General features: G+C 43.1%; 1 protein-coding gene across 3 annotated transcripts in view; it reads left to right on the plus strand.

Annotated features, from left to right (window-relative positions):
• Positions 1-17,085, plus strand: part of LOC112230958 (tight junction protein ZO-2) — a 37,676-nt gene that overhangs the window by 11,890 nt on the left and 8,701 nt on the right. Inside the window, exons 2-12 of one of the 3 annotated variants that reach the window (XM_024397395.2) lie at positions 4,538-4,665; positions 9,761-9,814; positions 10,690-10,814; positions 10,937-11,039; positions 13,264-13,990; positions 14,191-14,294; positions 14,519-14,672; positions 15,637-15,748; positions 15,941-16,083; positions 16,232-16,316; positions 16,476-16,626. In XM_024397395.2, the coding sequence (XP_024253163.1) occupies positions 9,770-9,814; positions 10,690-10,814; positions 10,937-11,039; positions 13,264-13,990; positions 14,191-14,294; positions 14,519-14,672; positions 15,637-15,748; positions 15,941-16,083; positions 16,232-16,316; positions 16,476-16,626 (1,749 nt within the window). In that variant the 5' untranslated portion in view covers positions 4,538-4,665; positions 9,761-9,769. Of the gene's footprint in view, positions 1-4,537; positions 4,666-9,187; positions 9,298-9,760; positions 9,815-10,689; positions 10,815-10,936; positions 11,040-13,263; positions 13,991-14,190; positions 14,295-14,518; positions 14,673-15,636; positions 15,749-15,940; positions 16,084-16,231; positions 16,317-16,475; positions 16,627-17,085 lie in introns of those variants that run through there. The other 2 variants (XM_024397393.2, XM_024397392.2) reach the window with 2 other exon arrangements.

The raw sequence follows: 17,085 nt of genomic DNA on the forward strand, positions 1-17,085 counted from the left end.
AACAAGGCCTATGGTGTCATCACTACTGTGTCTCGCCACAGGCAAGGTTCTTGGCAGTCTGGCGAAGTACACTTCCAAGCAAGGGCTTTGGGATGGAGATGCAATGTAGCAGTCGTGCCAACATATCTCAATCGCCCACCTGGTGGAAGGGACTTTGTGAATCTGAGGCTCTTTCCCCTGTTGCCTCCATCATCCTCCAAATCCCACCAACATCAGCTGCTTCCGAGCACAACAGCTCCTTGTTTTGGAACACACAAGAAACAAGCCATCCTCAACAAGGTTGGTAAGTGACTGTGAAGATGAGGCCTCAGAGTCTGATGTTCAAGAGGTGTACATTGACGAGGTCCAGGGAGAAGACATGGAACCCTGAGAGGAAGACAACCATGGCTTTAGTTTCCAGACTGTCATTTTACAGATGTATGTTAAAAACATTTTTGGGAGATGTGATGGATCATTCAATATTATCTTTTGTTGTTCAGTGAAATCATTCCATGTGAAGAGTCAACTCATTTAAAGTTCAATTTGTAAAATATTATTATTTAAAAAAACAATTATATTGGAAGGATTGAATCATTTGCAATTATGTCTACTGATAAGGTAAAAGGTTTCTGTTTCTGTCTCCATATGATATGGTAAATATATCCAATGCAAAAAAACATCTACTTTTAAATGGTATTAATATTAATTTGCATATTTTGCAGATAATTTGCAGATTCTCGTTAATTCCCACAGAAAGTTTCCTCCTCTGAATATTCCCCAAAATGTGCAACCCTTGTCCAAACACACCAAGACAGTCGTGAAGAGGGCACGACAAAACGTATTCCCTCTCAGGAGACTGAGAAGATTTGGCATGGGTCCCCAGATCCTCAAAAGGTTCTACAGCTGCACCATCGAAAGCGTCCTGAAGGGTTGCATCACTGCCTGGTATGGCAACTGCTCGGGCTCCGACCGCAAGGCACTACAGAGGGTAATGCGTACGGCCCAGTACATCACCAGGGCCAAGCTTCCTGACATCCAGGACCTCTATACCAGGCGGTGTCAGAAAGGCCCTAAAAATTGTAAAAGATTCCAGCCACCCTAGTCATCGACTGTTCTCTCTGCTACCGCACGGCAAGCGGTACCGGAGAAGCAAGTCTAGGTCCAAGAGGCTTCTAAACAGCTTCTATCCCAAGCCATAAGACTCCTGAACAGCTAATCAAATGCCAACCCAGACTATTTTCATCCCCCCCACCCCGCTTCTATGCTGCTGCTACTCTCTGGTATTATCTATGCATAGTCACTTTAATAACGACTTATATGTACATATTACCTTGACACCGGTGCCCCCGCACATTGACTCTGTACCGGTATATAATCTCGCTATTGTTATTTCACTGCTGCTCTTTAATTATTTGTTTTTCTTATCTCTTAAAGAAAAGGTATTTTCTTAACTGCATTGTTAAGGGCTTGTAAGTAAGCATTTCACTGTAAGGTCTACTACACCTGTTGTGTTTGTCACATGCTAGATGAATGATCTGTTGGGGGATGGAGTGGGTATGGTGTGAGGATGGTAATGATGGGGGGTTCTGGGTGTTAATGGCCAGAGGACTAAGCCTCTGTGGGGATTATGAGAAAATGGGGTGGGGTGTATACATGATCTATTAGGGCTTAGTACCGGAATTATCCCGGCTGCAATGTTTAGAGATCTCCAGAATTGTATAAGAGTGACTTGCTGTCATCCCCTCTGGGCCTGCCCACCGCCTGTAATGTGGCTGTAATTGTCCATTTTCTTTCTCTGGGGGGGGAAATACATCTGTCAGAGCTGATGGTAGGGGACACGGGGCTCATTATCGCAAATGTAGTAGCTAGTGGGCAGGGTTCAGTGTATGTGTGATGGCAGTGAGCACAGTGGTGGGAGAGAGGGGTGGTAGTCAGGGGTTTAGAGTATTGCGGAGGGAAGTGAGGTATGTTAGTGGAACCGTTGTGAGTAGCATGGGGTGTAAGTGAAGAAACAGCTGAGGGCTCAAAGATGAAGTTTAAGAAGTTCATTACCATCATGCAGGCGGCCATGGGGATCGTCCCCCTCAACAAAAGAGAGCTCCTACCACCTGGGAGGAAGCGATGGAAACCCCCAGGGTGAGTGAAGCTGAGGTGTGGTGGATGAGTGTGTTGGTGTGAAATTAATGTGGGTCTAGTGTTGATAGCATGTAGCTTAACTCTGGTGGATTCAAGTACACGCATTTACTGCACCTCTAACGTAGTTGAATCATTTGCACTACAAATAATCAATTGTGTGTGTGTGCCAGAATGTATAGATGTTTCAGACAAGATGGTTCTAGCCTACATGCTACAGCATGAACATGTGTGTTGTCATTAGTTCCCGCTCAGGTCATAGAGCTTTGAGTGTGACTATGAATGTAGCAGAGATCCTGTGAGTCGCATGGCTCTCCTGAGCTGACCCAGTCCAGTCACTCACTGGATCCATTATGGAACCTTTCTTTAGTTTGTGTGTGTTTTGATTTATTTATCAATCAATCAAATGTATTTATAAAGCCCTTTTTACATCAGCATGTCACAAAGTGCTATATGACCCCTCACCCACTGAGGTTTTGTGTGTGTGATCCTTCGACCACTTTTGAGGACATTGTAGATCAGTAATTCACTATACACAACATTGGTCAATCATTCTCCTAAGATACATAGATTGCAGTATTCTTAGTTTGGAGATTTCCTAATTATGTAGTCTCATTCCAGGCTGTACCACAACCGGCCGTGATTGGGAGTCACATAGGGCGGCGCACATTTGGCCCAGCATCGTCCGGGTTAGGGTTTGGCTAGGGTAGGTCGTTATTGTAAATACAAATGTGTTCTTAACGGACTTGCCTCAAAGTCAAATAAAATTATAATAAATATATGCTGATAGAAGCTTGCCTGTAGTTTACCTGCACATCTTAACACTGCTAGAGTCAGGGTATTGGGGAGACAGTTGAACAGGAAAAGGCAAACAACGCGAGCTGAGCATTTAGTCAAAACAAAAATATGAACGCAACAATTTCAAAGATTTTACTAAGTTACAGTTCATATCAGTAAATTGTAATACATTTATTAGGCCCTAATCTATGTATTTCACATGACTGGGAATACAGATATGCATCTGTTGGTCACAGATGCCTTTTTTTTGAAAGGTAGGGGCATGGATCAGAACCCCTGTCAGTATCTGGTGTGACCACCATTTGCCTCATGCAGTGTGACACATTTCCTTCGCATAGAGAGTTGATCAGGCTGTTGATTGTGGAATGTTGTCCACTCTTCAATGGCTGTGTGAAGTTACCAGAGCATCCCAAACATGCTCAATGAGTGACAGGTCTGCTTAGTATGCGGGCCATGGAAGAACTTGAACATTTTCAGCTCACAGGAATTGTGTGCAGATCCTTGCGACATGGGGCCGTGCATTATCATGCAATTGTGTTCACATAACCGCACCGCCACTCTGTTTACAACGTTGACCTCAGCAAACCACTCGCCAACACTATGCCATACACGCTGTCGGCCATCTGCTGGGTACTGTTGAAACCAGGATTAATCCTTGAAGAGCACACTTCTCCAGCGTGTCAGTGGATATCGAAGGTGAGCATTTGCCCACTGAAGCTGGTTACAACGTCGAACTGCAGTCAGTCAAGTCAAGACCCTGGTGAGGACGACAAGCATGCAGATGAGCTTCCCTGAGACGGTTTCTGACAGTTTGTGCAGAAAATCTTATTTTTGTGCATTTGGGTTTTGTGGGATTTTTTTATTCAGCTCATGAAACATGGGACCTACACCTTACAAAAATATAAAAACACAACATGTAAGGTGTATTTATTCCTCTTCTGACACAAGGCCAAATAGCAGAGCATATGTTTGGCTCAAATGCAAACAGATTACAGCTACACTGGCTCTCCTTGTTGTCCCCTCCCCCCTCCTCTGCCCTCTTACCAATCAAATCCATTTTTTTACATTTTTTTGTGTATTTATTTTTTTATGATTTTTGTATTCGACGGGCAGAATAAATAGCATTAGACAAATGCTTTATCGCTGCATGTCCATATCACATGACATTCAATAATACAGATGTTAATCAATAAAATAAGGTTTTTATAGTACATGTGTAACTGGTGTGAAATGGCTAGCTAGTTAGCGTTGCGCGCTAGTAGCGTTTCATTTTGTGACGTCACACATGCTCTGAGACTTGCTCTGCAAGGGCCATGGCTTTTTTGCAGAAATCGGTACTGATGCTTCGTGGGAGGCAGTTGTTGTTTTCAGAGGATCCCTGGGTCGAGCCCAGGTTGGGGCAAGGAGAGGGGGATGGAAGCAACTCTTACACATGTACAGACATACCAATTAACACTACATGGTATGCTAATTGATTCCACCATAACAAGATCAAATATTTGTCTTAATTCGTTTCTACTTTTTTCTTCCGAGCTACATTTTACATAGGTTGACAATTAAAACTCCTTATACAAAGTTGAACTCTGATCGTAATGGTTATCGAAAGCCCTTTTGTCTCTCCCCACAGGGACACATCCAGTACTGACCAGTCCAACACTGACCTGTACCGATCTAGCTGCTCCTGGGATAGGTTCTACTGGACAGTACCTGTGTCTCCGTCAACTCTCTTCACCCAGCTACTCTGCTAATCTGAAGGTACGTCATCATTTCTGCAAACTTTGTACGTGTATTCTTTACCCATCCTAATCTGCCCTAAGACCGTGAGTGTGTGTGGTTGGACATATGATTTATACATTGCCATTTTGTGATCTACTCTGTAAACAGGAAATCAAGAGTGGTTTGGGCAGTAGGATATGGTTTAAAAGTCTGTCTGAAAATCTCTGCTGGATATCTATTACCTTGCATCATCCTTCGGTTATTCATGTTCCTCATTCACAATGTATCCCTTAGCACTATTTGGAAGTTGCTGGCCCACGCACCTCACCCAATGCATATTTAACCATGAGTCTTCCATAAAAGCAGTTGAAAGAGAACTCAGCGGAAAAGATTCAGGCCACCCATCACAACAGATTATTGCGCTAAATGCATGTGCAACCGGAAATGCTGTTTGATCTTGAGGCTACTAGTAGCACTGTTATCTACTTTACTTTGATGCAATGATATGGAGCTACGCTTGATGGCTACATAACTTGACAACTCTGAATCTTATATTGGAACAACACACCAGCATATTAATATTTTTATTCAGCTTGCATTGTTAGATTGAAAAACCTGTCCTTTTTACAACACTGAAACTCTACAACTAACAATCATTCTGTCCATTTTTGGAACCGACTGACGTGCCTCTGTTAGTCTTGGGACACCCAGGGGTGAAAAATCTATTAAAGTAATCTGGAAGGATCCATTTTGTCAAAATAAAGTTGACAGAATTCCAAACGATAATGAATGTTTGTTGTATTTCATTGGTTTGAACATTAGTTGGGTGTTTTCATATAAATTATTTGGTTGTGGTAATGGACTGCGTTTTATAGGTCTACGTATTTGTTGAGATAAAATATCGAGACACTTACCTCCATCTTGAATTGGTACATCCTAATACTGTCGTCTCTTTCGGCACTCGGACTCACTCAACATACTGAGTTGTTTTACAGAGTCTTTAAAAAACGTTTTAACTCGGACCCTTCTTCGAGCATTGGGTAACAACATCCCCCGCGTCTATTTCTATGGGCACAAGCACTGTTCATGACACAAACTGTTCACCCCCCTCGTTGGCAGATAGAACATTTGCAATTCTACACATTTTGCCATGTGTTTTTGTGATGTTTGGGTGAGTCAAACATTACAATAAAATGTTAGCTGACATGGGTTGGTTGATCTGGACATTTCTGACAGGTTGGAAATCACTCTAAAGTCCGAGCCTACTAGTGGTTTTAACCCAGTAGTGTAGGTAAATGTTATCCCTTGAAATCTGTTAGTGTCTTTGATAGAGTGCATTTGGGCACCCCGTGTAGTGTAGCTAGCTGTTCTGCAAGTAGAGGGCGTACTGCTACTAGAAGACATTCTAGAGTGGACTAGTCTGATGGCTGCCCTGTAGATAAAAACACACAATAATGAGAACTGTTTAGAATTGCAGTGCTGGAGTTATAGGCATACCTGGCATGTGTTTTGTGTAAGGCTTTGTAGTGGATTTGTATGCTTGTTTGTGTTGTCTTATTATAGTGTGTGCGTGCGTGCATGACATTTGTTGTTTTGTCTGAACAAGAATATAGCATGTGGTTAAAGTGTTTGCTTTTGTGTGTGCATATTGGGTATATCCATTTAAATTCAATCATTTTTTGACATCTCTTTTGATTTGAAACCTTTTCATACATGTTTTCCCATGGAAGAAGTGAGTTTTTGGAACTGAATGACAAACACATATATAATTTAAAACAAAACTATCCTTTTCATAATGTCAATTTATCTAAACGCAGAAACTCATATATTTTTCATATTCGCATATGTTGTAGCTTAGACCTCATTTCGCATCTGAGATTTTTGTGTTGTGCCTGCCATCGGTTGAGACACAACATTCTCTTGAATAGAGGGTGGGTGTCATTTCAAACATAAAAATATAATTCATAGACTGGACCTATCCCTTCAAACCACTGCAAGTTAGCTGGTAGACCATTTGACATTTTAATTTAATAGAAATTGTAACTTTTAATTACTACCAAAAACAAAGTTGACTGCTGGTCCACCCACCAAGCGAATGTTAACTTAAAAACATGCTCTGGTACTTCGGTGACTAAGAAAGCATTTTTTTAACCTCCCGCTTTGTGCTGGATGTGTCAATGTGTAGTTCATATATGCATAATAACTGTACCTCAATTAGCCCAGAAATACCTCATTTGAAAGCAACTGTTCTCTTGAACCCCTAGCAATTTGAATTATAGCCAATGTGTTTCAGCCCCTGGCATTTGAGTGACAGCTAGCAAGAGGCCTGCCCAGCGATATCCAATAAGGTTGCAGGGCAGGCCCAACGTCTCTGTCAACACAACAGAGGGAGAGTGCAATGAGGTGGTGCACATACAGTACCGGGCAAAAGTTTGGACACAGCTAATCATTCAAGGGCTTTTATTTTATTTTTACTATTATCTACATTGTAGAATAATAGTGAAGATATTAAAACTATGGAATCATGTAGTAACCAAAAAAGTGTTCAAAATAGATGTTATATTTGAGATTCTTCAAAGTGGCCACCCTATGCCTTGATGACAGCTTCGCACACTCTTGACATTCTCTCAACCAGCTTCATGTGGGGGTCCCCTGGAATGCATTTCAATTAACAGGTGTGCGTTGTTAGTTTCTGGAATTTCTTTCCTTAATGAGTTTGAGCCAATCAGTTGTATTGTGACAACGTAGGGGTAGTATACAGAAGATTACCATATTTGGTAAAAGACCAAGTGCTACATCAGATGACCTGGCCTCCACAATCACCCGACCTCATCCCAATTGAGATGGTTTGGGATGAGTTGGACCACAGAGTGAAGGAAAAGCAGCCAACAAGTGCTCAGCATATGTGGGAACTCCTTCAAGAAGTTTGGAAAAGTATTCCAGGTGAAGCTAGTTGAGAGAATGCCAAGAGTGTGCAAAGCTGTCATCAAGGCAAAGGGTGGCTACTTTGAAGAATCTAAAAAATGTTTTTACTTTGATTACTACATGATTCTGTATGTGCTATTTCATAGTTTTGATGTCTTCAGAATTATTCTACAATGTAGAAAATAGTAAAAAATAAAGAAAAGCCCTTGAATGAGTAGCAAAAGTTGTGTCCAATCTTTTGCCTGGTACTGTATGTGATATAGTACCCAATTTTTGGGGACCACTTTTGGCTGATGAGTGCTACTTTCAGAGCTACTGACTCTAAAGTATACAAAAGTACCAGAGAATCTTTTTAAATGATAGGTCTTGATGTCTATTCAATTATATTTCTATGATTTCAATAGATTTCCTATGGAGGGTTGACAGTATAATTCAAAACAGCATATATTCCCATTCAAGTCAACATTCTCTGATGTGTGGACATCCAACCATCCTTCTTGGTATCATTTTGAAAGTTTAAATGTCAATTTTATTCCCATAGTAGTGCATTTATCAGCCAAAACATGACAGTTACCCTGTATTCAAGAGCATGTTGTGTCTCAACCAATGGCAGGCAGAACACGTTAGCTAATGTAAAATAGGGTCTACGCTACAATGTACGTGACTATGTAAACAATCAGAGTTTGTGTTTTTAGATAGTTGGCGTTAAAGGGGAACTAACCATTTTTCAACTTCATATTAATCAACTCCAGCACCACTTCCGCATATTTCAAAATGGAATGTGTCTAAGTTTTGTAGTTAAAAAAAACAACTTAAAAAACACACAGATAAGTGCTTCCAGTGACCTCGTCGGTTTTCATCATGTGATTTTTGACCAATTGTGACTAGGCATTGCCTACTAATTGTCTACGACTTGGTTGATTATGTCATTGGAAACACTTAGAGAAAGGATATTGTTTTTACTACATAAACGTGCCATTTTCACATGTTGATATTGGGGTGGTGCTTGAGATTATGAATATGAAGTTGAAACATTATGAAATTACATTTTAATTATTCAAAAATGAATGTTTGTCATATAGTTTTACATACATTATAAAATAGTTTGACAACCCTGTTTTGTAAGCTTTTTAAATTACGTCAATTTCAACCGTTTTATCTTTTTCAGTGATGAAAACATGGTATGATAGGGTATGCAAAATGGGTCAACTTTGAGCACCTTTATCTCTTGAATATTTTGGCATTCGGGTCCAAAAAGTCACTTTCTGACCACTTCTACGATGGGAGGTTTAGGTTCCGTTTAAATCAAAAGGGATGCTGTCAAAAAGTGATTGTATTCAAATGGATTTACCCTATTTGAGTTAAATGCGTTCACACGTACATCTGCATATACTCATTCGTATATGTCGGTGTGCGATTATCTCGGTCCATCTATGCACGTTATTTTGTGTGCATGTGTATTTAATCATCGGCGCGTTTGCAATTGTGTGTTTACATTCTGTGGACGGTGGGATTTGCGCTGAATGTAGGCCAGCAAAATAGAGCTTACGTCAAAGCTAGGCAGGCAGATAAATGCAGGGTGTGGCCGCTGTGGGAATGGATGAGGTCGTGGCGTAGCAGCTCAGGCAGCCAGAGCAAATAGTCAGTGGAGGTAGATAGAGCAGAGAAGGAACCATGAAGACTGTCCTACACCTGCACAGGAAGTGGATCCACACCTACAAGGCCATCCGTATCCTCCAGGGGCTCGTGAGTGACTCCAGCTTGGCTCTAGTTAGACAGGTGGTCTCTGGGTGGAAAGGTAGACCGATCAGCAGGTGTTTCATGGTGGGTGTAGCAGTTGGTTAAAATGTGGGTGGGTACTTTGGTCAAGTTCTCTGTTTTCAGCTGGTATGTGTACTGTATTGGATGGTTCGTGTAAGGCTGAGGGTGTGCGGAAGCAGTAGTCCATGTGTGATTCTGCTGATTATTTGGTGTGTACTGTACCATGTGCTCAGAGGGTATTGGTTGGGAACATGGAATTTATTTGTGCCGGGTATAGCGGAGGGTTATCTTATGTGACCTTTCTGTTGGGTATGTGAGATTTTGAGCATGATGTTTGGCATGGTCCCTCATGATTGAGCTAATAGTGTGCACCTCAGTATGTCCTGTTGAACTGAGAGAGACACATGGTTATCTCCTGTTCATTGTGGAATGTGTCCTTCTCCCATAGAGCCCAGTCATGGAGGAAACCGTGTGGGAGCAGTACACAGTGACGCTGCAGAGGGTGAGTCCAGCTTTACAACAACACACATACAGCACCACACTGGATTACTACACAATACAACCCGTTTAAGTACTGCAACCATAACACACTACAACACTTCACTGCGACTATCACATTTCAATGTGTACTTTTATAACCAAAACAGAATTGAATTCTAATTGTCATGCGCGGCTACACCACCAGATTACAATGCAATACACCGTGGGTCCTTTTTTTAAGATGTGTTTCAGAACATCTGACGCACTCTAGTACATGTTCACCCATCTATAGCACACAGACTGGAATAATGCCATGCATGCAATCACATCTGCCCAGGACAGTTAATCGTGTGGCGCTCGTGCTCATTGTCTCCTCCACTCACTCTGCTCTGGCTATAAAGCTGCTTTTTTTAACCACCACATCACTGACCCTTCCACATCCAGCTGTCATACAATCTGCTAGCGAGGATAGAGAGAGAGTGTAACGGGCTAATGTGATGCTCCTTTAGCCGTTACAGGTACTGTTGGGCATAGCATAGAGAGTTTTCGACCGACCATCACATGCCGACGCTGTCGGCCAAACTCTCGCGGGCGGAGCAGGGAATGTTTTTAGTACAGATGGGAGAGGAGATGGGGGTGTTTAAATCTCTGCTCTAATCTCATCTGGTCAGCACGGGGGCAGGTACATCACACAGACAACAAGGAGAGAGAGAGAGACACACACACACACACACCTAAACACTAGGTAGGATGTATGGCTTATCTTACATAAAGACTTCATCACAAACTTAGACAGACAGATACATTTACTCACACACTAACCTGAACAGACGAGGTCACACAGGCACTCGCACACCCATACAAACACATCTCTAATACATGTCCTCTTCACTGCAGGACCCCAAGATGGGTTTTGGTATTGCAGTGTCCGGGGGGCGGGACAACCCCAACGAGGAAAGCGGGGAGATGTCCATAGTGGTATCTGACGTACTTCAGGGAGGGCCCGCCGATGGCCTGCTATTGTACGTACTGCTTGTCAATCAGTCATCATGAGAAATCAAGTGTTCTGTCATTTTGAGGAGCTAATGTGTGTACAGTTTGTATATCCTCATATGTTAATAATCATATGTAAATTGTTTTGTAGTGAGAATGACCGGGTGGTGCAGGTGAACGCCATTCCCATGGACAGTGTGCCACACTCCTTCGCTGTACAGACCCTCAGAAAGTGTGGAAAAGTAGCCAAAATTGTGAGTGTTTGACACACAGTCCTTTCGGAAAGTGTTCAGACCCTTGACTTTTTCCACATTTTGTTACGTTACAGCCTTATTCTAAAATAGATTAAATATTTGTTCCCCCCCCATCAATCTAAACACTACCCCAATAAGGACAAAGCAAAAACAGATTTTTAGAAATGTCCCTTTTTTTAAAAACAAATTTAAAAACTTTAATTTGACATAAGTATTCAGACCCTTTACTCAGTACTTTGTTGAAGCACCGTTGCCAGCGATCACAGCCTCGAGTCTTGGGTATGACACTACAAGCTTGGCACACCTGTATTTGGATTTTCTTCCATTCTTCTCTGCAGATCCTTTCCAGCTCTGTCAGGCTGAATGGGGAGTGTCGCTGCAGAGCTATTTTCAGGTCTCTCCAGAGATTTTCGATCAGGTTCAAGTCTGGGCATTGGCTGGGCCACTCAACAACATTCAGAGACTTGTCTCAAAGCCACTCCTGCGTTGCCTTGGCTGTATGCTTAGGGTTGTTGTCCTGTTGGAAGGTGAACCTTTAACCCAGCCTGAGGTCCTGAGTGCTCTGGAGCAGGTTTTCATCAAAGATCTCTCTGTACTTTGCTCCATTCATCTTTGCTTCGATCCTGACTAGTCTCCCAGTCCCTGCCGCTGAAAAAAATCCCCACAACATGATGCTGCCACCACCATTCTTCACCGTAGCTTTCTTCCAGATGTGACACTTGGTATTCAGGCCTAAGAGTTCAAACTTGGTTTCATCAGAACAGAGAATCTTGTTTCTCATGGTCTGAGAGTCTTTTCGGTTCCTTTTGGCAAGCTGCAAGTGGGCTGTCGTGACTTTTACTGAGGAGTGGCATCTGTCTGGCCACAGATGGTTGTCCTTCTGGAAGTTTCTCCATTCTCCACAGAGGAACTCTGGAGCTCTGTCAGTCACCATTGGGTTCTTGGTCACCCCCCTGACCACGGCCCTTCTCCCCCTATTGCTCAGTTTGGCTGGGCCGCCAGCTCTAGGAAGAGTCTTGGTGGTTCCAAATTTCTTCAATTTAAGAATGATGTAAGCCACTGTGTTCTTGGACCTTCATTTTGGTAACCTTCCCCAGATCTGTGCCTTGACACAGTACTGTCTTAGAGCTCTACGGACAATTCTGTCGACCTCATGGCTTGGTTTGTCATTATGGGGTATTGTGTGTCGATTTGATTGAGAGAGAAAACAACATAATTTCATCCATTTTAGAGGAAGGCTGTAAGGTAACAAAATGTGGAAAAAGGGAAGGGGTCTGAATACTTTCCAAATGCACTGTATAATTATAAAAAAAATGTTTGATTATGGTGACAAAAGATTCCCAATTAGATCTGTTTGGGATCTGAGGGTAGACACCTCTAAACTACACTTGTTTTAGAGGTGCTAAATTGCGTAGGTCCTAAAAATCATCATTGTGCTGCCTTCGACACTGTTGGCCGTCACATTCTCATTCAAAGGTTGACTGAAATGGATCTGGATCGGGCGTCTTGCAAGTGGTTTGAGAATGAACTGTCAGACAGGACACAATGTCTGATTTCTGATGGTGTTAAGTCTCGTTTCCTGGATGTTACAGAAGCTGTACCGCTGGGGTTCGGTATTGGGAGCATCTACATTTTAAAAAGTCAATAAATCTATTTTAATGTACACTCACAATAAATCCATTATTTATTTTGGGCAGGTCTAAAGAAACATGAATAAAATGTAGTCAATTTTAAAAGAACAGAATTTGAGTCGGCCATGCCGTAGGCTAGTTCAATTAGCAGACAATATATTCTTATAAGTCCCATGCCCTTATTTTATATATCATTTTTATAGTAAGTAGAATTTAATTTAACTTAGCTGAATAAAATAGAAAGGGTATTTTCCCATTCCGGCATGAGAGTGCGAATATGAAGTGGCTATGTTGAGCATAAAAGTGATCATTTGAAACAGGTCCTATATGCTAGATTTAGAGTTATTTGGCACCTTATCGTTAGGAATGATACAAACCTTTTAAATCAAAACATATATGGGCTGCATGATATTTATGAATCATGTTGAATTTGTTGTCCTCGGGGCACCATTGACAATGAGACCCTGGTCTCAATGGATTCCCCTGATTTAAAAAAATATATATATATTTTTAAATACAAATTGAATAAATAACAGTTGTGAATGATTCCTGATGGTTCAGTCAGTGCCTGATGTGGTCTTTGTTTTTGACAGACGGTCAAGAGGCCCAGGAAGGTTCCGGTGAACCTGCTGAAACGCGCCCCTTCCCCCGATGACCGCGTCTTCAGTAACGACTACAACGATGACTATGACTACGACCAGGACCGCCGCAGTGTGTACAGCGGACGCAGCAGTCATCAAGACCGCGACCACAGCCAGGAGAGGGGTGGTTACACAGACGCTGGCTATGAGGGACGGGGCTTTGACCGTGATTACGGTCGAGATGACCGGGGAAGAAGTGTGGAGAGGGACCTCCATCCAGACAGGCAGTACAGACGAGACGGGAGCATGGGTCGCACTCTGGACCGGGAACGTAGCCCTGACCGCCGCTACAAAAGCGACCTCACTCTTGACCGCGACCACAGCCCCGACAGGCGTTACCGCAGCGAACGGGCCCTTGACCGCGACCCCAGCCCCGACAGGCGTTTCCGTAGTGAACGCACTCTGGACCGCGCTAACAGCCCCGACCGACGGTACAGGGCCGGTCACAGTCCCGCCCGCAGCCATGGTCGCGACCACAGCTTTGAGCGTAACCGTGAACATGTTCCCAGTGACCGCGACCACAGGAAAGAGCAGATGAAGAGGAGCGGGAGCAGGGAGCGTCTGGACCGCTCACCCTCCCCCTCCGCCATGCCAGTCCCCATGGCCCGCCCCCCTCGGGAGCAGGAGCCCCTGGAGAAACCCCTCAACGTGCTGCTGCTGAAGAACAGGCCCAATGAAGGTCTACATACATGCTTGCGCACACACGCATACATGCATACATACATACATGCACATACACATACTGTACTAACACTCCATATTTACAGTGATATATCTCTACTATGCTCATTCCTCTAAGACAGCCTGTGCTAAATGTTTACTATCAGTTAAACCATGTTTTTATGTTTACACCATGTGTTTTGTGTGTGTGTGTTTTAGAGTATGGTCTGCGTCTGGGCAGTCAGCTGTTTATTAAGGAGATGACCAGCACCGGTCTGGCCTGCAGGGATGGCAACCTACAGGAGGGAGACATCATACTGAAGGTAGGAAGGGCCTCACATACAGACCACTGTTTCATCTCTTCCCTGGGGGAAGCGTTGTTTCACTGCTGCCTCGTTAAAAGTTGCATGTTATGTTGGCCTATAATGGGATTTATCCACATATTACTTAAGAATGATCTGTCTCAGACAGTGGGGTACAGATATTATGTGTGTTTTCTACGATACACTATGAATGTGATTTGACTCTCTCTCTCACTCTGTGTCAGATCAATGGTACAGTGACCGAGAACCTGTCTCTGAGCGATGCAGGGAAGCTGATCGAGAAGTCTCGAGGAAAGCTTCAGCTGGTGGTGCAGAGAGACAGGAGACAGGTCCTGGTCAGGATTCCTCCCCTGGCAGACAGCGACTCTGAGCTCGATGGTGAGAGACCCTCCACTCTCAGTCTCTGTGGCAGCAGCTCCTTTCCTTTTTAAGGAAAAATACCTTTTTATGTGGACAGATTCAGAACGATCCCAGTGCTTTGTAGAAGTTATTAATTGAGAGTGTTTTAACCTACTGTATTGTCTACTGATATGAAAATGTATGTTTTCGGTTGTATTGTCCTGTCCATATCTGGTTTTATTGAATTGTCTGTTTTCTTTTTGTTTGATTCTGGCAACAACAAAAAGTTCCCCTTAGGGATAATAAAGTTTTGTTTCAACTTTACTCACCTTCCACCCGACCTGTCATTGGTATAGAGAGATTATGAAACGGTATACCCATGCATGTCAGCCAAACAGACACCGTGTTTATGACATTTAGTCTATTCCATCAATAACATTTCACATTTCTATAGAAATAATGCATGAAAAAGAGAACTGCGTTCTCTTCAGTGTCACCTGGCCCTCTCTATGGCTACTGGCTCTATTTCAGTATATTTGTCACGTGATCAAAGTGCAGGTTATGATTGGGTTGTGTAATTAAATGGGAGGGTGGGGTGATGCGCTAACCCAAAGCGTTTGAGGGGGGCGTTGTCACACACCCGGGGACTTCTGACCCACTTTGGTCCATTCAGGGACGTGGTGTGTGAGCGCTTGGCAGGGGAATATAATCCCCCCCCCGATAATCCACTTATTGAATATGACAGAATTTCATTATGCTATGGTCTGAAATGTAGCAAATAAATGTGCGATCTAAGATTGGAACTGCAGCTTCTGTATTGAGAACAGGGGTGCTTGTCTGTGTGATGGGTATCTGCAAGAAATGTATCTGTCTGTGGTTTGCTGTGTTTGTCTGTTTCTCTCCACTCTCCACTAATACCAAATGTAACATTTCTTATGGGAAAGTCGAATTGGGTTATCTGTCTTGAAGATGAACTAGCTGTTGGTAATATTTTGTGTTCCAGATATCTCGGAGATCGAGTCTTACCGCTCCTACTCGCCCCAGGATGACCGACGAGCCCCCCACTCAGACCTGTCCTCCCACTCCTCCAATGAGAGGCTCCGAGACAAACCCAGGTAAACAGTCACCCTCTGCTCCCACCTGCTGTATGGATCACTCTTATGTACTGTACCATATAATATTGTTGAGATGATATTTACATTGAGTATCTGTACACCATCACTATGGCATTTCGGAGAAGATTAAAGCCTACTGTAGCTGTGCTGTACTGTTTGAGAACCATGGGATTATGTGTGTTTTACGATCAGGGAGGAACCTCCCAGCAGGCTGGCTAAAATGGGCGCTATGCCGACACCGTTCGCCATGCCGGCGCGAAAAAAGGATCGAGTTGTGGAGGACACGCCCCTTCTGCCAGTAGAGAGGGTGGAGCCCCGCCCGGAAACACCCCCAGGTAAGCACAATGACTTTGAATAACTGAATATGGGAAATGTTTTATTTCCCGTTATCACATTTATCTGTTATATAAGCAGTGCATCAGTTAACTTACCCATCCATCGTAGCAATGCTCACCAATGAGGATTTCCATTTTGTTTTTACAGCACCGGTAATAACTGTTGCCCCAAAAGTCCACGCTGCCCCAAAGGTACCACTGACACCAAGCATAGAGGATCAGGAGATATACGGGTAAGTGTTGGTTCCACAAACACATCTACAGCGAATGGGTCTAGGGCACAGACTCACTATTAACTCAACAGAGTTGTGTACTCTAATGTAGATTATGAATAGAAATGTACAAATGTTATTAACTTGCCTGTTGTCTTAAATGGATTGTGTGTTGCCCAGGCCCAACACTGTGATGGTGCGTTTCCAGAAGGGGGAGAGCGTGGGGCTGAGGCTGGCGGGAGGAAACGATGTGGGAATCTTCATCGCAGGCGTTCAGGAGGACAGTCCTGCTGAACAGGAGGGTCTTCACACTGGGGACCAGATCATGAAGGTAGGGAAAGGGTTAACTCTTAGTCTTAGTCTTCTTTGGGATTGGTGTCCCTTCCGTGGGACGGTTGAGCTAACGTAGGCTAATGCAATTAGCATGAGGTTGTAAGTAACAAGAACATTTCCCAGGACATAGACATACAGTGGGGCAAAAAAGTATTTAGTCAGCCACCAATTGTGCAAGTTCTCCCACTTAAAAAGATGAGAGGCATGTAATTTTCATCATAGGTACACTTCAACTATGACAGACAAAATGAGAAGAAAAAAAATCCAGAAAATCACATTGTAGGATTTTTTATTAATATATTTGTAAATTATGGTGGAAAATAAGTATTTGGTCACCTACAAACAAGCAAGATTTCTGGCTCTCACAGACCTGTAACTTCTTCTTTAAGAGGCTCCTCTGTCCTCCACTCATTACCTGTATTAAAGGCACCTGTTTGAACTTGTTATCAGTATAAAA

This window comes from Oncorhynchus tshawytscha, linkage group LG33 (assembly GCF_018296145.1).
Source record: "Oncorhynchus tshawytscha isolate Ot180627B linkage group LG33, Otsh_v2.0, whole genome shotgun sequence".
Taxonomy (NCBI): domain Eukaryota; kingdom Metazoa; phylum Chordata; class Actinopteri; order Salmoniformes; family Salmonidae; genus Oncorhynchus; species Oncorhynchus tshawytscha.